This window comes from Tenrec ecaudatus, chromosome 18 (assembly GCF_050624435.1).
Source record: "Tenrec ecaudatus isolate mTenEca1 chromosome 18, mTenEca1.hap1, whole genome shotgun sequence".
NCBI classification, from domain to species: Eukaryota; Metazoa; Chordata; class Mammalia; order Afrosoricida; family Tenrecidae; genus Tenrec; species Tenrec ecaudatus.
In genome coordinates, this window is record NC_134547.1 from 3,432,697 (window position 1) to 3,453,513 (window position 20,817).

The following is a 20,817-nucleotide window of genomic DNA, read 5'->3' on the forward strand; positions in this document are numbered from 1 at the left end:
CTGCATCATTTTGGATCTGGGATGAAAGCCTGCAGAACTCTCTGTCCCTTGACTTACGGATTTGGAACTGGACAGCCTCACAATTGCACGAGCCAATCCCTTGCGGCAAATCTCTCTCTGTACACCTGCTCATACAAGTCTTGTTTTTGCTCCTTTAGTTGTTAGGTGCCATTGAGTCGGTTCTGACCCATAGCGATCCTATGACCATAGAGACCATCCTCACAGTTGGTCCTACCCTATCCTATGACCATAGAGACCATCCTCACAGTTGGTCCTACCCTTGAGCTCATTGCTGCAGACACTGTGTTAATCCATCTCGCCGAGAGCCTTCTCCTCCTTTGCTGCCCCTCAACTTTACCAAACATGGTGTTCTTCTCCAGGGTCTGGTTCCTCCTGCCAACATGCCCAAAGTCTGTAAGACAAAATCTCACCATCCTGGCCTCTAAGGAGCCTTCTGGCCAGACTTCTTCCAAAAACCAGATCAGTCTGTCCTTTTAGCAGTTCCTGGGACTGTCAGCAGTCTTCTCCACCCCTTGGCTGTCAGTGTGTCAACTCGTGGTGGCTTGTGTATTGCTGTGATGCTGGAAGCGGTGTCCCTGGTATTTCAAATGCCAGCAGGAGTGTCACTCAAAGGGAATGGGTTTTGGGGCAGGGGGTGGGGAGCTCCTAGGCAGAGAACAGACAATGAAAAAAGACTCAGAGGGAGGAGCCACTGGAAAGCTCATGCGTAGCTTCCAACCGTTGTCAGATATGGAAGGCCCCCTTGGAAGAACCCAATAAGAAGGCTGGGAGGGTATGGAAATATCAGGACACAGACAACATCTCCTGGGACAGACGGATGGCAGGACACCAGGCTGACAGAAGGAGATAAGCGAGACTCCCTGGGACTTATGTGCAAGTCATCCTGCTGACGGGATGCTTCCGGCTCCATGAGTTGAACTAGGAGAAGCCAGACTGAAGGACAGGAGGGAAGAGCATTCTCAGCCTAGCTTGTCTCTGCTCCGGACCGCCACCACCTCCCTCCTGGGGTCACAGACTTCAGCTGAGGAACGATGGCCCCGTTTCTGTCCTCCCTCTTCTGCCTTGGTGAGTCTTTAGGGTGGATCTGGGAGAAGGGCAGGGAAAGGCCTGGGGTGATTGGACTAAGACGCTTGAAATCCAAGCACTAAGGGGGGTGGTCAACAGGGACTCGTTCATGGGTCGGTGTGAGAGCAGCAGTCTGGAGAGGCTGCATGGCTCATCTGAGTAGTAGTTCTAGTTTCTCATGGTGGAGGAAACGAACCAAGGTCTCTTCCTTTGGGCTGTGAGATCCTTCCATGACCCCGAGGTTCCTGAAAACCTCTCTTTGTAAAGTCGAGCTATAAGGACGTGGTGAGATCAGAGCTGGGCTGTAGACGTCATGGGCCAGGGTCTGCTATTGCGAGGGAGCAGCTCAGAGTCTCTCGAAAGGGCCCATGAGGGGATTGGATGCATCCCTTACGACCCGCTCGCTCTCAGACGTCATGTCAGCTGTGTGGGAGGCCGTGTTTCTTTACATCTTCAGAACTTCACAGTCTCAAAGGGATAGGTTTGTTCCCAGAGGGCTACATGGGAAGACTAACTCCCCAGAAGTGGGCATCCCGTTCCTTCTTCGCAGTCTGCCCTTAGTCTGGAAGCTCTGTGGAATGCTGTCCTCTTCGGGGGACCCTGCTGGTCTTTGAGATACGAGTGTCCAGCATCCCAGCAACACCCAGGCCACCACAGGAAGGCAAACTGACAGACAAAGGGTGGAGGAGAACATCGAAAGTCTCAGGGACTGCCCAAAGAACAAACACCTCAGTCTTGGAAGACATATTGCCAGAATGTTCCTTAGAGGCAAGGACGGCGAGACTTTGTCTCACCTACTTTGGACGCGTTGTCAGGAGAGACCAGTCCCTGGAGAAGGACATCGTGCTTGGAAAAGTAGAGGGGTAGTGGCAAAGAGGAAGGATGGGTATCGTGGCTGCAACCCGAGGCTCAACATGTGAACAATCGGGAGGATGGGGCAGGACCTGGGGGTGTTTCCTTCTGTTGTGTGGTAGGGTCACTTTGAGTCAGAACTGACTCGATGACACCTAACAACAACAACAACAACAACATATCTAATCACCACAGTAGCCTAGTGTCATCCCCATCTCACTGTGGAGGAGATAGAGGCCCAGAGATGTAGAAAGACCTGGGGAAAGGTCCCATGGACAGTGCTTGGATACATCTAGCTTCTTTCCTACTTGATTGCATCTCGCTCCTTTTGGCTAGAAAAAGTTCAGCAAGCTATTGGACCTTATAGCTTGCTGGATGACGATGATGCCTACCCAAGAGGACACTAGTAAGGATTCAGAAAAGGTTCAAAATGGCGCTCGGGTCACCTCCAGTCATGTTGGGGTGGGGGGGATTATGGGAGATGTCATGTTGAAAATGAGAACAATAACCACCATCATCTCTCCCCCTGTGTGTTTGTGTGCAAAGATTAGGTCACCACATAAAACAGGACACCCAGATACATTTCATTTCCGATGAACAACGAATACCTGTTTGCATAAATTCATCTAGATTATACTTTTAATTTTTTTGGTTGCTTATCTGAAATTAGAGGAGCCCAGGTGGCACCATGGTTAAAGCACTTGCCTGAGAACCCCGAAGGTCAGTGGTTCAAACCCACCAGCTGCTCCACGGGAGAAAGATGAGGGCATCTGCTTCCTCGTCACTACATGCTTGGAGACACTGTGGGACAGGCTGCACTGTCGGACAGAGTCACTCCGAGTCAGAATTGACTCCGGGGCAGTGGGCTATCTGAAATGACCAGTGAAGTTTGACAACTCTGTTCTGACTCATAGTGACCTTGTGTACAACAGAACAAAGCACTACCCAGACCTGCACCTGCCTCTGAACGGCTGCTGTGCTTGAGCCCATTGTTGCTGTCACGTGTCAATCCATCTCACTGAGAGTCTTCCTCTTTTTTGCAGACTCTACTTTACCAAGCCTGGTGTCCTTCTCCAGGGAATGGTCTCCCCTGATAGTGTGCCCAAAGTAGGTCAGATGAAGTCTTACTATCCTTGCTTTTGAGGAGCATTCTGGCTGTACTTTCTCCAAGACAGAATTTGTTTGCTCTTCCCTGTGTTAGTCTGGGCAGACTACAGAAACAAATCCACAGACACTCATAGGTGTATAAGAAAGGGCTTCATATACAAGAGCAGTTGAATATTGAGAAAATATCCCAGAATGCAGGAAGATCACAGATTGATTGGTGCAAAGTCCCATGGATCCAATGGCAGTGGATGCATCTCCAGGGCTCTGGCAGCAACCAGGGTCAGCCAGCAGGAAGGTGAAGGCAGAGAGAGAAGGCAAGGGTCCCAGGACCCTCCTTCTAAGAAGGCCATGCCCACAAGGAGTCACCATCAACTGTCACCCGATTGACAGGCTAAACTTTTCTACATCTTCAAGTTGACGTGATGTTAGGCAAGTACCACACAACCAGGATGCAATTACAGAGCACTGGCTGAGTCAACAAGTACAGGGTAGTAGGAAACCTGCGAGGAACATACTCTGAGATTCTCGACAGGATGACACGCGAGAGAGTCTCTCTGGGGCGAAAGCCCCTTCGCAATGAGGAAGAGCTGGTTTTCGTTCCCAGTTGTGCTTCAACATTAGGTTTCGGCTTAGGGTTGAGAACAGACTTGTGGGCTTCAGGGGATTTCCTCCGTGGACAGGTTTTCCTCTGTGGAGGGTAAACTTCATTGTCTTTACTGGTATGATTTTGAGTGACCCAATAGATGAGTAAAAATGATGAACGTTCCCAATGACCTGACCATATATTTTATTTGATAAGCACTCGGCCGGCAGCTGAGAGGGGTGGGGAGAGGAAAGACCTGGCTATCGGTGTCTGGGGCGAGTCTCGTCTGGGAAGCCCCATGGGGCAGTTCTGTTCGGTCCTATAGATGCAGTATTAGTTGGAGTTGCCTAGCTGGAGGACAACAGCACTGTGTTTTCTGCGTGTGCAATACCACACAGTGATACTGATGCTCAGGGATTGCCTCAGTGGCTGCAACCATGGGCTCAAGCATACAATTGTGAGGATGAAGCAGGACTGGGTAGCATTTGGTTTAGTTGCACATGAGTTGCTGCTATGAATCGGAACTGACTCGGCGGTACCCAACAACAACAACCACAACAACAACCACATCGATGGCTGTTGAAAACATCATGCTGAGCAAGATAAGTCAGTTGCAAAAGGACACATTCTAAGGTCTCACTTAGGCAGACTACACCGATATGTAAACTGAATACTCACTACTCGAGTGGATGCTGACTCACAGTGACTCTGCAGGACAGGGTAGAACTGTCCCTGTGAGATTCTGGGATGGTAACTGTCTGTGGGAGTAGAAAGCCTCATCTTTCCCCCGAGGAGTGCACTGGTGGTTTGGAACTGCCTGCCTTGAGGATCGCAACCCAACACATAACCACTACACCACCAACACATAGAAAATGCAAATTATTAATGGTTATTAGGGACGGAAAGGAAGGGAGGAATGGAGAGTTATCGCTCAGTGGGCATTGAGTTTACGATCATGGTGAGGGATGATTTGGAAAAGGATGGCCCACCTGGAAGAATGTCATCCAGGCCACTGATTGGGTGGGCAGAAGCTGTTGAAATAGCATATCTTTTGTGCATATCCATCATGGTACCACAATTTTAAAATAGTAAAAATAATTACCATAGTCCATCATATGCAATGATCTGTTTTGCTGTCATCTAAAAGGTGGTTTCTTCTCTGGTGCTACTGGGCGGGTTTGAAGTCAGCATTTCAGCTTAGTACCTTAATAAAACCTATTTCCACTCCCTAGGCAATCGCGGATCTACTTCAAGCCCCTATTGATTTGCCAACGCTGGCTCTATTCATGGAAACAAATAATAGGTAGCCCTTGGTGCTGGGCTTCTTTCATTTAATTGTGAACATTCATTTAAATTGGGGAAAACTTTTTGATAAAGAGGGATGATATATCCAACTATCTCACTACCATGCCTGGAAGACAAGACGTCTTGCCAACCAGGAAGCACTATCCGTTGGTCTTTTAAAAGTTTATATCTATATATGTTAAATTGTGGTAAATATGCACAACCAAACATTTACAGTGTCAACATTTTATTCTTTCTTTAGGGCTCTACCTGGGGCAAGAGATACAAGCACAGCAAGGTGAGATTTCCTCCCACAGTTTCTGGATCTCTCTTCTAGAGAGGAGGGGCGGCCGTTGCTGTTTGGAAGAGGGAGGCTGGAAAGGCCCTGACTTCTAGCTCTGCTTCCCTTTCAGCAACCCCCCAGAAGCCCTCCTTACTTGCCTACCCCAGTGCCCTGGTACCTTTGCATAAGTCAGTGAAGCTCCAATGCCAGGGGCCTCCGGATGTGGGCTTGTACCGCCTGGAAAAGCTGAAACCCAGGGAGTATCAGGACCAGGACACCCTCTTCATCTCAGTCATGGAAGAGAGCTTTGCTGGGCAGTACCGCTGTTCCTATCAAAACGGGAGCCTCTGGTCTGCCCCCAGTGACCTGCTGGATCTCGTTGCTGTCGGTAACTGGGCATGGGGAGGCTGCGCCTCTAGTCTCAGGGCTGCATGATGCTTCTCTCTGGGTTCCAAGTGGGTGACAATGGGGATATAGGTGACAGTAAATCTGAAGGGCAGGCTCTATGGAGAGGCAAGAGAGACCTTTGCCCTGGGCACCAAAATTCTACGAGGGTATCAAGAATATGCTGCTGTTGTTAATGACCGCCCAGCTGGCTCTGGATATGCTTAATTACTATCCGGTCCATGGTTATTCATCCACCTCACTGAAGGTTTCCCTCATTTGGCTAGCCATCCTGCACGGCGCCCTAGAGGGTCAGAGGAAAAGGAGAGAATGAGATGGATTGATTTAGTGCATGACTGGGCATCTGAAAGCTCACCGCCTGGAGAAGGCCAGGGACCAGTTCTAGTTGGCTCTCATGGGGTCATCCTGAGTTGGAATCAGCCCCATGATGACTAACAACATCTTAAAAAAACAAACAAAAACATTTTATTGGGGGCTCGCACAACTCGTATCGCAATCCATCCATCCATCCATCCATTGTGTCAAGCACATTTGTACATATGTTGCCATCATCATTCTCAAAACATTTTCTTTTTACTTGAGCCCTTGGTATCAGCTCCTCATTGTTTCTCCTCCCTCCCTGCCCCCCAACTAACAATATTTTTCAAACAAGGCTTAGAACTTCCACAAATTTTCTCTCACTCACTCACTCAACTCACTCACTCAACTCAACTCACTCACTCACTCAACTCACTCACTCACTCACTCAACTCACTCACTCAACCCACTCACTCACTCAACTCACTCAACTCCACTCACTCACTCACTCACTCACTCAACTCACTCACTCAACTCAACTCACTCAACTCACTCAACTCACTCACTCAACTCACTCACTCAACTCACTCACTCAACTCACTCACTCACTCACTCACTCCACTCACTCAACTCACTCACTCAATCACTCAACTCACTCCACTGACTCAACTCCACTCACTCACTCACTCACTCAACTCACTCACTCAACTCAACTCACTCAACTCACTCAACTCACTCACTCAACTCACTCACTCAACTCACTCACTCAACTCACTCACTCACTCACTCCACTCACTCAACTCACTCACTCAATCACTCAACTCACTCCACTGACTCAACTCCACTCACTCACTCACTCCACTCACTCACTCCACTCACTCACTCAACTCAACTCACTCACTCAACTCACTCACTCAACTCACTCACTCAACTCACTCACTCACTCACTCACCTCACTTACTCACTCCACTCACTCAACTCCACTCACTCACTCACTCACTCCACCCACTCAACTCACTCACTCAATCACTCAACTCACTCCACTGACTCAAGTCCACTCACTCACTCACTCCACTCACTCACTCACTCAACTCACTCACTCAACTCAACTCACTCACTCAACTCAACTCACTCAACTCACTCAACTCACTCACTCAACTCACTCACTCAACTCACTCACTCACTCACTCCACTCACTCAACTCACTCACTCAATCACTCAACTCACTCCACTGACTCAAGTCCACTCACTCACTCACTCCACTCACTCACTCACTCCACTCACTCAACTCACTCACTCAATCACTCAACTCACTCACTCAATCACTCAACTCACTCCACTGACTCAACTCCACTCACTCACTCACTCACTCCACTCACTCACTCCACTCACTCACTCAACTCAACTCACTCACTCAACTCACTCACTCAACTCACTCACTCAACTCACTCACTCACTCACTCACCTCACTTACTCACTCCACTCACTCAACTCCACTCACTCACTCACTCACTCCACCCACTCAACTCACTCACTCAATCACTCAACTCACTCCACTGACTCAAGTCCACTCACTCACTCACTCCACTCACTCACTCACTCAACTCACTCACTCAACTCAACTCACTCACTCAACTCACTCACTCACACACTCAACTCACTCACTCACTCACTCAACTCACTCAACTCCACTCACTCCACTCACTCAACTCCACTCACTTACTCACTCACTCACTCACTCCACTCACTCAACTCCACTCACTCACTCACTCACTCACTCCACTCACTCAACTCACTCACTCAATCACTCAACTCCACTCACTCCACTGACTCAACTCCACTCACTCACTCACTCACTCACTCAACTCACTCACTCACTCAACTCACTCTACTGACTCAACTCCACTCACTCACTCACTCACTCCACTCACTCACTTACTCACTCAACTCACTCAACTCACTCACTCACTCACTCAACTCACTCAACTCACTCACTCACTCACTCACTCACTTAACTCCACTCCCTCCCTCCCTCACTCACTCCACTGACTCAACTCCACTCCCTCCCTGACTCACTCCACTGACTCAACTCCACTCACTTACTCAACTCACTCAACTCACTCACTCAACTCACTCACTCCACTGACTCAACTCCACTCACTCACTCACTCAACTCACTCACTCACTCAATCACTCAACTCACTCACTCAATCACTCAACTCACTCACTCAACTCACTCATTCAACTCACTCACTCACTCACTCAACTCACTCATTCAACTCACTCACTCAACTCACTCACTCACTCACCTCACTTACTCCACTCACTCAACTCCACTCACTCCACTGACTCAACTCCACTCACTCACTCACTCACTCACTCACTCAACTCACTCACTCACTCCACTCCATTCCACTCACTCAACTCCACTCACTCACTCAACTCACTCACTCAACTCACTCACTCACTCACTCAACTCACTCACTCACTCAACTCCACTGAACTCACTCACTCACTCACTCCATTCACTCAACTCCACTCACTCCACTGACTCAACTCCACTCACTCACTCAACTCCACTCACTCACTCACTCAACTCACTCACTCACTCAACTCCACTCACTCAACTGCACTTACTCACTCACTCCACTGACTCAACTCCACTCACTCACTCACTCACTCCACTGACTCAACTCCACTCACTCACTCACTCAACTTTCTCCTTCCCTCCCCCTCCATCCCTCACTCAACCTACTCACTCATTTACTCACTCCACTTCCTCCCTCCTTCCCTCACTCACTCAACTCCACTCACTCACTTTACTCACTCACCCACTCACTCTCACTGCCCTTGAATCAATTTCAACTCATATCGACATCATAGGACAGAGTAGAACTGTCCCATGGGTTTCTGGGACAGTAACTATTTTGGGGAGGAGAAAGTCTGGTCTTTCTCCCGGGAAACAACTGGTGGATTCTTCCTGCTGACCTTGTGGTTAGCCGTTCAATGTGTAACCATGCCACTGAGGATCCTAACATGGTTTCCAAGGGCAACCACTTGATCTAGAACAAGATATTGTCTACACCCACTGAGAAGACACCAGACACCTTCCTTTAACACTGGAATTCTCTTCCAGGGGTTTTCTCTCCACCCACGCTCTCTGCCTGGCCCAGTGCTACAGTGTCTCTAGGACAGGATGTGACCCTGCAGTGTAAGGCCACCATTGGCTTTGATCAATTTGCTCTGTACAAGGAAGGAGGCCTGAGACTCCCCAAGAGCCTTGAGACATGGAACCCTTCCAATTTCCCCATCATTGCTGTGACCCCTGCCAACAGTGGAATATACCGGTGTTACAGCTTTTCCAGCTCAACCCCGTACCTGTGGTCACACCCCAGTGACCCCCTGAAGCTTGTGGTCACAGGTAAGGGGAGGGTGTCACCTACCTTCCTTCTTTTCTCATTCGATCAGTGAATATATATATTCAGAATATATATATATATATATATATTTCATTTACAGCATAGTTTTCCCTCAAGTATTTGTACAGGGTAGCAGGGTAGACTTCTGTTTCACTTCTGTCTTCCCTCAGTCATAACTGTTGGAGCTATGAACTGAGAAAGTCCTCATGTCTAGGGTGCCCGTGACAGTAAGTGACTCCCCTTCATGTTTCACTAGCGGAGTGGCAAACACACACCGAGAGAATGCCACTGCTATTGAGATGCTGCTCTCTCGTAGTGAAACCTGCCGAGCCAACAGCAAGATTTAAAGGCTTACGATCGATTTTGGACCTGCTTTACGCTATTTGGTAACAAAAAGGTTGACTTCTAGAATCTCTCCCTTCACCGTTCACTAAATATTCTTACTCTCCAAAGCTTCCCCGTTCCTCTTATCTATCAGTGTGTGGTGGTTTACAAAGGGTTATAAAGGTTGCAGAAAAAAAGTTGAGTTCTCCCTCCTAATTCACAATAAAAAGTATTGTATTTTCTTTTAAAAAAGGAAATGAAAAATTTACTTTTCTTTTTAGTAAAAAAATATTTTATACTCTAACACCAATATGAAACAGTCTTATTCTGGGCCATCTGTTTTACATAAGACAAGATGAGAAGGAAGCATCAAGATATGACACAAACTTGCTGTTGTTCTTGTTGTTGGGTACCATGGGGCTGGTTCCCACCACAGCGACCTCACGCACAGCAGGAGGAAACACCGCCCGGTCCTGTGCCATCCCCCCAACTCTTCTCAGGCCTGAGCCCGTGGCTGCAGCCACCGTGTCCACCCATCTTGTCGAGGGCCTCCCTCTCTTACACTGCCCCTCCACTTGAACAAGCATGATGTCCTTCTCCAGGGACCGGTCTCTCCTGAGGACACACCCAAAATCTGTCAGACAAAGTCTTGCCATCCTTGCCTCTCAGGAGCACTCTGACCATACTTCTTCCAAGACAGATTTTAAAATTTTAACTACATAGACATTTGACTTGATGAACATGGTTAGAAATAAATCTATGCTCCACAAAGACAAGGATGTTTTTGAGGAGGCCTTGGATCTTGGCTCATCGGGCCCTATCAAGAAATGTATTGGAGGTGCTTGTTCTTGGCATCTAAGAAGAGCCAGAATCCCATCCCTTCTATCAGTATTCTGAAAGGCTCCTTTCAATTCTCAAAGGTGTGTGTGTGTAATCACTAAACAAGAACAAAAGAGACTTCAGACCAGGCACGTCATGGCTAGCATCGTACCCTTGGCACACAGAGCACAATATGTGTTGGGAAGAGCACCAAGGACCACATTACAGCTGTATCAAATCCACACAAATACTGGGCTCGGGCTCACACAGACTTATCATCCTACAGTGCTGAAGGTCAGACAGTTGGCGTGGGTCTTAAAACCCCGAGCAAACCCATTGCCATGGTGTTGATGCTGCTTCATGGCAATCCCCTGGACCTGAAGAGAACTGTCCCAGTGGGTTTCCAAGGCTGTAAACCTTTCTGGAAGCAAACGGCCTCGTCTTTCTGCCACAGTGTTGAGTTCAAACCACTGACGTTTTCTGGCTAGCAGTCAAGGTCTTGAACACTGCACTACTAGGGCTCCTTGGCGGGGGTCTGACTGAGGTAAAATCAACATGTTGGTAGATTATAGATGAGAATATGCTTCTTGTCCTTTCTGGCTTCTACAGGCTGCCTAAGGAGTCCTGGTGGTGGAGTGGGTTACCAGATGGGTTGCTAATTTCAAGGTCATCAGTTCAAACCCACCAGGTGCTCTGTGGGAGCAGGATGAGGCCTTCTGTTCCTGTAAAGATTCACAGTGTCGGAAACCCAACGGAGAAGTTCTATTCTACCTTCTGAGAGAATTATGAGTCGGATTCAACTTGGTGGGTTTTTTTTGTCTTCAAAGAGGCTGCCTGCTTGCCTTGTTTCCTAGCCCATTCTTGTATCCTGCACTGGAAACAGCATCTTCAAGTCTCTCTTGGACTCTGGCGTCCCTGTCTCCATCTGCTAAGGACCCTTATTCCATCGAACCTGGGTGAACAATCCAGGATAATCTCCCCCTCTCTAAGCCCTTCACTGAAGCCAATCCCCACGAGGACAGGAACCTCTAGGTTGTTGTTGGGTGCCTTTGAGGAAGTACTGACCGACGGTGACCTTCTGTACAACAGAACTGAATGCTGCCCAGTCCCATGCTGCCGGCACAGTCCTTGCTGCGTTTGAGCCCACTGTTGCAGGCACCGTGTTAATGCATCTCATCATTTCCCCCCGGCTTTACCAAACATGATGTCTTCTCCAGGGACCGGTCCCTCCTGATGACATATCCCAAACACACAAAAGCCTGGCCCTCCTTGCCATCACTTCTAATCAGCATTCTGGCTGCGCTTTGTCCAACGCAGATTCATTCTTTTGTCTGAACATCTATGAGGGGCATTTAAAAAAATACATACCTACCACAGGGATATGTTCTAAGCGGAACAAATATCCTCGTGCCACAAAGAAAGCATTATTCTTGCTGGGGTTTCCAGACAATAAACCAGCAAACAGCAATAGCAACCATAATAAAGTCACAGAAATTAATTTCCAAGAAATGCTACCATTGCGGGAAGAAAGCCTCACTGCCCATCAAGTCGATTCCAACTCATACTGACCCTATGGCTCAAATGTGACACCAATTATGAAGACGGTGCTGCCAGGGTGTGTGTGTGTGTATGTGGGGCGTGTCTCCAACTCTCGAATGGACAGGACAGTGTTTCGTTCTGTTGAGCATATGGTTGCTATGAGTTGGAACCATTTCAAGGGTACCTACCAACCACACACCCGTCAAACATTTAGATGCTTATTTTTAAGAAACTAATGACAAGGTACAAAAGATATTGCTTCTAAATCGCTTACATCACTGGATGCAACTTAAAAATCGCGGATGCGACATGCCAACCAGTGTTCTGTGATTTATACACGTTCACGTGTGCTTGAAGCAGCGACATTGCTTGAAATGTCTCACTATAAAGTGAAAGAGCAATTCTGTTAGCAATGGGAGAATTTTTGTCTTCCCATTCAAGAGTGGATTGAAAAGGACCACAGGATAGAATTAAAAAAAAAGTATTTCATTCCGATATAGCTAGGGTTGGTCATTATTAACTTTAAAATGTGTCCCATTCTTTTTTTCTTGTTGTTGACAGCTTTATTACAACAAAATGGATATGCCTGAAGGTCAACCGTTTCAAGTGTCTAACTCAATGCTTCTAAGAAAGTCTAAAGAATTGTACAATCATCACCACAATCCAATTTTAGCACATTTCTATGAGCCCAGAAAGATCTCTTGTGTCCATTTTCAGCCACTTCCGGTTCCGGATGTACTTCCTGTCTCTGTAGATTTTGCCCTTTGCAGACATTTCACATACAAGGACTCATTTAGACTTTTGTGTCTGGCTTCTTTGGACAGTGCGGTTTTTTTGAAGTTCTTTCAGGGGAGCCCTGGTGGTGTAGTGATTACACGTTGGGTTGCGAGCTGCAGGATTGGCAGTTTGAAACCACTAGCAGCTCTTGGAGAGACCAAGTGGGCTGTCTTGGAAACCCACAGGGGGTCCCTATGAGCCAGCATTGACTTGATGGCAGTGAGTTTGGATTTTGGTTTCATGTCGTAGCACGTAGCAGTCTTCCATTCTTTTATGGTTGTTGTCGTTTGTTTTTAAAGGTAAGGTTTTAATAACTTGGGTGAAATGACACACCATTTCACTAGTCTCTGTATGTTCAAGTCAGTGACGTTGTCGGCTTCTTCATGCTGTGTGGTCACCTTCACGATCCTTTTCCAAATCTGACACTGTCGTGATTTCAGCCCCCTCCGCTCCCCCTTAGCTTCCCATCCAACCTTTTGTGTGACTGCTCTCAATTTGATAGTTAAAAAGATATTTTTAAATCATTTTATTGGGGCTCGTACAACTCTTATCACAATCCATCCATCCATCCATCCATCCATCCATCCATCCATCCATCCATCCATCCATCCATTGTGTCAAGCACATTTGTAAATTTGTTGCCATCATTCTTTTTTTTAATTTATCAAAATAAATTTATTAAAAGTATTCAAAGACCAATGTCAACATTTAGCTGCCTTCAAGATGGTTTTTGGCACTCATAACACACATTGCAGTTTTCTACACAACTGCACACATTTTATTTCCGACCACCTACGTTCAAACACAGACAGTTTTCAGTGTTCAATGAGACACTAGTACTGATGATCTGTAGCCTTTAGAACTCTAGTACCCTTTCACACAGTAAACATTTTAACATTATATAGAACTAAAAACCTAAGACCAAGACCACTATATGGTAACATGGATGGATTTAAGGAAAAACATAGAGCCAGTTACCTAAGGCCACTTCCCAGATCTACTGATTGAAATGCTTCTGGACGGACAGTATTATGGCCTATGGTTCCTCTCACATTCTGGCTTCTCCAGAGGGTGAGACACCACACGCAGGCCTTGGCTCCTTCCTTTCCTCATTCCTATATGCACTGATGGAGACATCCTGACACGAGCTTTTCTTGGACTCTTACTGACTTTCTGGGTTACTAACCAACTTTGAATCAATAGTTAAGAGTGCTGTTTCCTGAACTCCCAGGCTGAATTCAAGGTCAGTCTTTTGATTTCTTGACCTGTCACAGCCTTTCTTGTTAGGAAAAGAAAATGAAATGTCCTTTCTGGGTTCCTTTTTTCATCTCATGTAGCATGGTGTTCTGTGGGGATCTGTGGCTTTTTACACAAGTCCTGGTAGAATTCGGACTCCAGGAAACGGGGGTAAGAGCTGTTTTCCATCAAGCTGTAGACTCTTTTCTGTGCAGTTGTAAAGCAGCCACTTCTAGCATCTTGTATATTTTGGGCAATTAGAGTTTTGGTCTGAAAGTCTATGTTTATCTCCTTTGGAGCTTCCTTTTCTATGAAGTCAGTATATATTTTCCTTGCTTTTGAGGACAGCTTTTGGGGTGACTTAGTTTGTTTGAAGTCTTCACAGGCCAGCCAGAATTCAATATTTTCTTCACAAAATTCAGATTTTAGAAAAGCCCTGAATGCAGCCAGACCATATTTACTGGCTAGCAGCTCATCAAATGTTTCTGACCACAGCTGAGCTTCCTCAGGAGATGGCTTGATAAAAGTTTGCTGTTTGCTTTTCTTGCCCGGTTTGGACTTCCCAGGAGTGGAGGAATTTTGTAAGAAGTAGCTCAGACGGGCCTTCCAATCTTTTAAGAGGGTCCGTTTCATCTTCTCCCGCTTCTCTTCGCTCTTGGAGCCGCTGCTGGCGTTCTTGTCCATCGGTCCGCGGTATTAGTGCTGGACAGCCAGGAACATGGTACTCTGCATGACAGGCTCCTCGCTCAGCCGCTGTTTGCCACCATCATCATTCTTAAAACATTTTCTTTCTACTTGAGCCCTGATATCAGCTCATTTTCCCTCCTCCCTCCCCTCTCCTTCTCTTTCATGAACCCTTGATAATTTATAAATTATTGTCATATCTTACACTGACTGACATCTCCCTTTACCCACTTTTCTGTTGTCCATCCCCCCGTTGTTTCCTCAGAAGATATGAAGCTGGTTTAGCTCTCTGGGACAAAGTGAGGCTATCGAGTGGTATCCAGAAGGAGGGTGTGTTAGTCTGGCTTATCCATAGACACTCATGTATATAAGAAAAAGCTTTATATCAAAGAGTAATTGTATGTTAAGAACACATCCCAGCCCAGTCCAGATCAAGTCCATAAGTCCGATATTGCCCCATATGTCAACCCTAGTCCATAAATTCCTCTTTAGACTCATGCAGCTATGCAATGATGCTGAATGCAGGAAGATCACAGGCCAGTGGGTAGAAAGTCTTGTGGATCCAGTGGTGGTGGAAGCATCTCAGCACTGGCAGGGGTCTCCACGTGGCTTCTTCAGTTTCCAGGGCATGGGTGTCTTGTCAGTAGAGGGTCTCTCAGGGAGTGAGCTGAGAGAAGAGAGCTTCCCACCTCCAAGGAGGAAATACAGGGGTTCCCAGAATCTTCGGGAGGCCATGCTCACACAGAGGCCTCATAAACTCCACCCCTTCACTCTTAATCCTCAAATTGACACCAGATTATGTAACTACCACATAAGCATCTTTGGATTTGTTTCCAAGGTGAGGCTACTGAGTCACAGATATTTTTATTGTTTGCCCGGGATCCATCTGCAGAAGTACAGGTTTCTCTCCTTTTGTGATCTCCTAGGAACCCCTGTGCCTCCCAGCTCACCACCCACAGAGCCGCCTCCCTCTGAATCAGGTAAGTTTTGTCGGCCACTCTCCAGTGCTTGGAGTATAAAGTGTGTTAACCCATCCTTCCTTCTATGTGGATCTCTTGATTTAGTTCACTTGACTTTTTTTAAATCAATTTGCTTTGTTTCAAATATATATATATATTCATCCCTGCCAGTAAAGAGAGCAGAGTTTTATATCAACGAATAATTGTACTCTAACATCCCAGCCCAGTCCAGATCAAGTCCGTAAGTCTGATATTACTCCATATGTCAATAATAGTCCATAAATCCCTCTTTAGATTCCTGCACCCATTGCTGTCAAGCCGATTTTAACTTGAGTGAGTGACCGACCTTCTATGACAGAGAAGAACTGTTCCATAGGGTTTCCAAGGTCATACTCTTTACAGATTATCTTTCTCCTGGGAGTGGCTGGTGGGACTGAACTGCCAATCTTTCCATTAGAAGCCAATTGCTTACCTACAGTGCCACCAGGGCTCATTAGACTAAATAGCTACGACTGACCTATGCCATGCCTCTAGCCTACCGTAGACCAGTGATGAATACTATCAAATGTGTAGAAGAATAACCTCGGCAGTTTGTCAAATTGTGGATTCCTGCACTCTGCTTCTGTACTTCCAATTCTTTAGTTCAGTAGTTCTCAGACTTTAATGCTCATAAAAGTCATCTTGCTGTTGTCAGGTACCACTGGATCAATTCTGACTCATCATGACCCTATCATAGGACCTAGTAGGCCTACCCCATGGCTGTAAACTTTATGGAAGCTGGCTTTTTCTCCTGTGGAGCCCTTGGTGGGTTTGAGCCACTGGTCTTTCCATGAGCAGCCGAGTGCTTAACCATTGTACCACCTGGGACTCTTCTAAGAAGCAGGTCGAGCTATTTGGGTGGGCCTCACTCCCAGAGTTTCTGATTGAGAAATGCCTCCTGGGGTGGGGTCCAAAACAATTTTAATTAAAAAAAAGTTTATTTTTGGTGAAAGTTGACACAGAAAATGACGTTTCTATTTGACGGTTGTGTACAAATTATCGAGTGAGTTCTAGGTCAGTATTCTTTGTGCGTTCTGATTCTTCTGTTTCCAGTAGCCCCTCCTCCCTTGCCTTCTTTTCTTTGCGGTCATTACTCTTGACCTTTTGAGAGCATTGCTTTTCAACAAAGCACCATACTCACAGCTAATAGCCTTTCTCTGGTAAGTCAATCTGTTCTTCTGTTCAAAGGTGGCCTCTGGGGATGATTCCAGTTTGACGTGTAAAGGAAATCTCAGGGTGATTATCTCAGGGAGTCATCCAGTCACAACAAGCCCAGGAAGTCTGGGCTCTTGAACTTGAGTTGCCCTGTGTTTTTTTTCTCCCATTCTGTCAGCGTCCATCTATTGTGACCCTATTTGTAAAATACCGGGGAGTCCCTAGGTAATAACATGGCCTCTAAGGAGGTTGGTCTCCAGTACTGGCTGGCTGGTGTCAGTTTGTTCATCCATTAAAGCCACATAGACCCAACGATCCATTCCCTTTACCCCAAAAGGTCTCTATTTAAAAAAATTTTGTTTTTGTTGAGTGTACACACAGTGGAACACGAAAGGGCTTCAGAACATTCATGGAAAAATTCTATGAAATTAATTGATATCACTGCCCCTAAGTTTTTTACCCAATTTTTGTAGTTGCTGTTGTCCATTTGTTTACATCTAGCCCTTAAAACACTATAATGTGTTGCAGGTTCAAATAAATGACAGGCACTATAATGTCTTGACATTTAGAAGAGTCTTTATAGAGCTAGATGGGCTACCGAGAAACTAAAGTTGTTTCTCAGGAAACATACAAGAATTGATAACATCCTGGTTAACCTAACAAGATTACTTACACCATTCAGATTACAACATCAAAAGGAACAAGACTAAAAAATAACCCAAAGAAGCAATGTATTAAAGAACAGTCAAAGCTATTTATAATGTTCTGAATTCCGGAACCTGAGAGTATATTTTAAAATTAATCACTGGGAGATTTCCCAGAAGGGAAGTAGGAGGGGGACAGGTCAACTAGCAGTCAGCTTTCTAAGATGGGAGAGGGAAATGGGCCAGTCACCTAGCAGATGACAAACATGGAGCTCCTTGGGTGAGTTTGCTTCAAACGCATATTTGATAAACCAAACTACTGTTTGGTTTGAAGATGACTTCAGGGAATTACTTTTTGTTTCAAAGATAATCTCAGGGCAATAGTTTCAGGAGCTCGTTCAGCCTTCGGGATTAAGCTAGACTTCACAGGCCATAATATTCACCACGCCCACTACGATATTGTACTAACACAGAAAAACAAAACGAAACAAGTGCTATGATGAACTCTTCGCACAGCTGATTCAGAAAAACAAACAAAAAAGGTTGGTAGGTTCCCTAAAAGTTAAGCAGAGTCATACGACCTAGAAATTCCACACCGAGGCATATCCCTAGAACATGGAAATGTATATTCACACACGTGTGTACCTGAATGTTTATAGCAACATTATTCACAGTAGCCACAGAGTGAGAACCACCTGAATGTCCATCACCTCATGAGTGGATACGCTGGTGGAGAGACGAAGGGAAGTCCTAGGGGCCGGGCTGTGAATCGCTCTCCTCTATGTGCAGTGCATCCAAGGAGGGAACGGGGCCATATAGTTCAACATCTTACTACTTACAAGCAGTAAGGGGCATTTCACTACTTATCCTCTTCCTGATTAGAATTCCCAGAAGTCTCCAGGAAACGGAACATCTCACCTGTGAACAAAGGCCCCCAAACAGGTGAGTAACCTGGCACTTTTAGGTCCCAACGGTGTGAGGATGGGCTCACACAACCTCAAGGCAGCAGGCTCTTAAGCCATTTCATGACACCATCTTACTTTCCCCCGGAAATTCCCAGGCTTGAGGGTAGGAAATGGGATAGAGGTGGGTTGTGAGATTGGGGATATCAACCTGGGGTGTCAACATTTTCAGTGGATAGGTGGGAAGACTGGCTCCTGGATGGCTCCTGGAGCCCAGGCCTCCCATCTAAGAAGCAATCTAGTCTGAGTTTCTGTCTCAACATCTTGAATCTATAGTTCATGCTCTTCTTAAATGCCATGGAATGCTACCTTCCAAGAGTATATTTGGAGCAGGGCCAGGAGATAGGCGCCCATTCCTTAAATTTGGGATCTCTTTTGTACCCTTCAAACTTTTTTAATTCATTGAAAAAAAAATTAACCAATTTTTGGACATATAACTCATGGGCCACACAATTCAGTGCTGTAGCTATACCACAGAGCTGTGCAATCAGCCCCACCATAAATTTTAGTTCATTTTCTTCATTCTTGTATCTATGACTAGCTCCCCATCTCCCTGGAACTTCCCCTGCCATAACTCTGAGAAGCTATAAATCTGGTTATTTTCTACAGATTTACCTATCCTGGATTTCATATAAAGAAAATAATACCAAATAAAAACCCCAAACAAAAGAGCAAAACAAACAAACAAACAAACAAACAAAAACAATATCCCCCAGACAAATGAACCGCCCACCCCCAAAGCAAACCACTACCAACCAAATAAAACACACAAAAAACCTCAAAAAGCAAAAAACATAAAAACCAGAGCAAGCTATAGATGAGTCAACAAGGAACACCAAGGATACGATGTTGAGTTTTAATTACATCCACAGTCATCTGTGTTCCAGTGCATTCTGTCTGAGGACTAGGCCATTCACATCTCTGGTCAATGGTCCGAGGGGGCTCAGAGGAGGCTTTATCCGTGTGGGGACTCTGTGAATGCACTCTGGGCTTTCCCCGTTATCCCTAGCCTTCTGTAAACCAGGACAACCTTCAGAAGCACTCTGTTCTGATTCCAGGGACCTCTAAGAACATCACTGTCTTTCGAAAGGAGTCAGATTTTCCAAAAAATGGTAGGTGGTCCTCTCCAGGCTTGCTCCCCTTTCACCTTTCTCACTTAAAGCAAATTCCTTTCCACAAGTATGATTTGGGGTTCTGGTCTGGAAGGTATTAGAGGGATGTGGAGGGCAGGAATAGCAACATGATGAAACCTGGAACTGAGCAATAAGATTCAATGCACAGGTTGATATTTTAGAGTGATCTGAGATGCTCCCCCTCTCTCCCTAATCCGTATAAACAATCTCCCCCAGTTGGCTAACCAGTGACTGTATGGTGGAAGCGATGTTCACTTAATTGGAACTATCTGGCCCTGACTCTTGGTGGGAAGGGGAGAGACACTGCTGGTCCAAAGATGGGCAGCCCAACAAGGAGCGAATAAGACCCTCAGCTTGGGGATAGGACCACGAGAAACTCAGGCTCTGGCTTGGGGTGGATCCAGAGACGAGCTTTTCTTACCAGCCCCTGTCTTTCATCTACCCAGACCTTGCCCAGCAAGACTACACCAAGGTCAATGTCATGCGGCTCTGCCTTGGTGCGGCGGTTCTACTGCTCTTGGTGGGGATTCTAGCGGAAGATTGGCGCAGCCGGAAGAAACTCCTGGTGCGTAGAGGCAGAGCCATCCAAAGGCCACTCCCGCCACTCCCATAGACCTCCACATCATTTATTCCCCAGGACAGAGGGCAACCAGGTGACCACAGCCTTGGGTGCCCACCCCTTGCACCACAGGCATGGACACATCTTCTAAGAGTTCATGTGGGTGGGGCCGGGATTTCAAGATCATCAAGAGTGAAAGGCAGGGGCTGCAACTGAGAAAAGACTCAAATTTCTGCCTCCAGCTGATTACCCACCTGCATCATCTCTACCCAGGACCTACTGGATTTTGTGAGCACTTAAATCAGTTAAAAAAATCAGTATGGGGTTTATTAGGGAAGGGAATGGGTTATAATGCAAGATCAGTAATGCGCAGGGATACAGTTCTTCAACCAGGATGGTCTCTTCTCAGACATGCCTGCAGGCATGCCTCTCTCTTAGTCCTTGTCCCAAGGATGCAGCTCAATGGCCTCTGCCCTGTTCAGGAAATGCTACAAAGGAAGCACCCCACTCCACAAGCAAGTCTCCTCTCCAAAGGCACTACACTTGCATGCTCCATGGACCAAGAAGCCCATGGCTTGGTCTTGTGTCCTCCATGCTGCTGCCTTTGATGGTGTTGCAGCTCCTCTGGTGTCACAGCTGTCTCCTGAGTCTAGGAGGTTCAGTGCTCAGAT

The 20,817-nt window shown here is 46.4% G+C and overlaps 1 protein-coding gene and 1 pseudogene across 1 annotated transcript; one reads left to right on the forward strand and one right to left on the reverse strand.

Annotated features, from left to right (window-relative positions):
- Positions 1 to 1,052: 1,052 nt before the first annotated feature.
- LOC142432594 (platelet glycoprotein VI-like) lies at positions 1,053 to 20,200 on the forward strand. The gene is made up of 4 exons (XM_075537821.1): positions 1,053 to 1,086; positions 5,326 to 5,583; positions 9,034 to 9,318; positions 20,034 to 20,200. Exons 1-4 carry the CDS (start codon positions 1,053 to 1,055, stop codon positions 20,198 to 20,200), a joined length of 744 nt encoding a protein of 247 aa, XP_075393936.1.
- On the reverse strand, positions 14,105 to 14,743 carry LOC142431959 (regulator of G-protein signaling 2-like; annotated as a pseudogene).
- Positions 20,201 to 20,817: the final 617 nt, after the last annotated feature.

Bases quoted from the DNA above. Each gene is read 5' to 3' on its own strand.
- LOC142432594 (XM_075537821.1), top strand. From the start codon at position 1,053: ATGGCCCCGTTTCTGTCCTCCCTCTTCTGCCTTG. The intron at 1,087-5,325 runs GTGAGTCTTTAG...CTTCCCTTTCAG, and splicing joins GTCCTCCCTCTTCTGCCTTG to CAACCCCCCAGAAGCCCTCC. The intron at 9,319-20,033 runs GTAAGGGGAGGG...TCATCTACCCAG, and splicing joins CCTGAAGCTTGTGGTCACAG to ACCTTGCCCAGCAAGACTAC.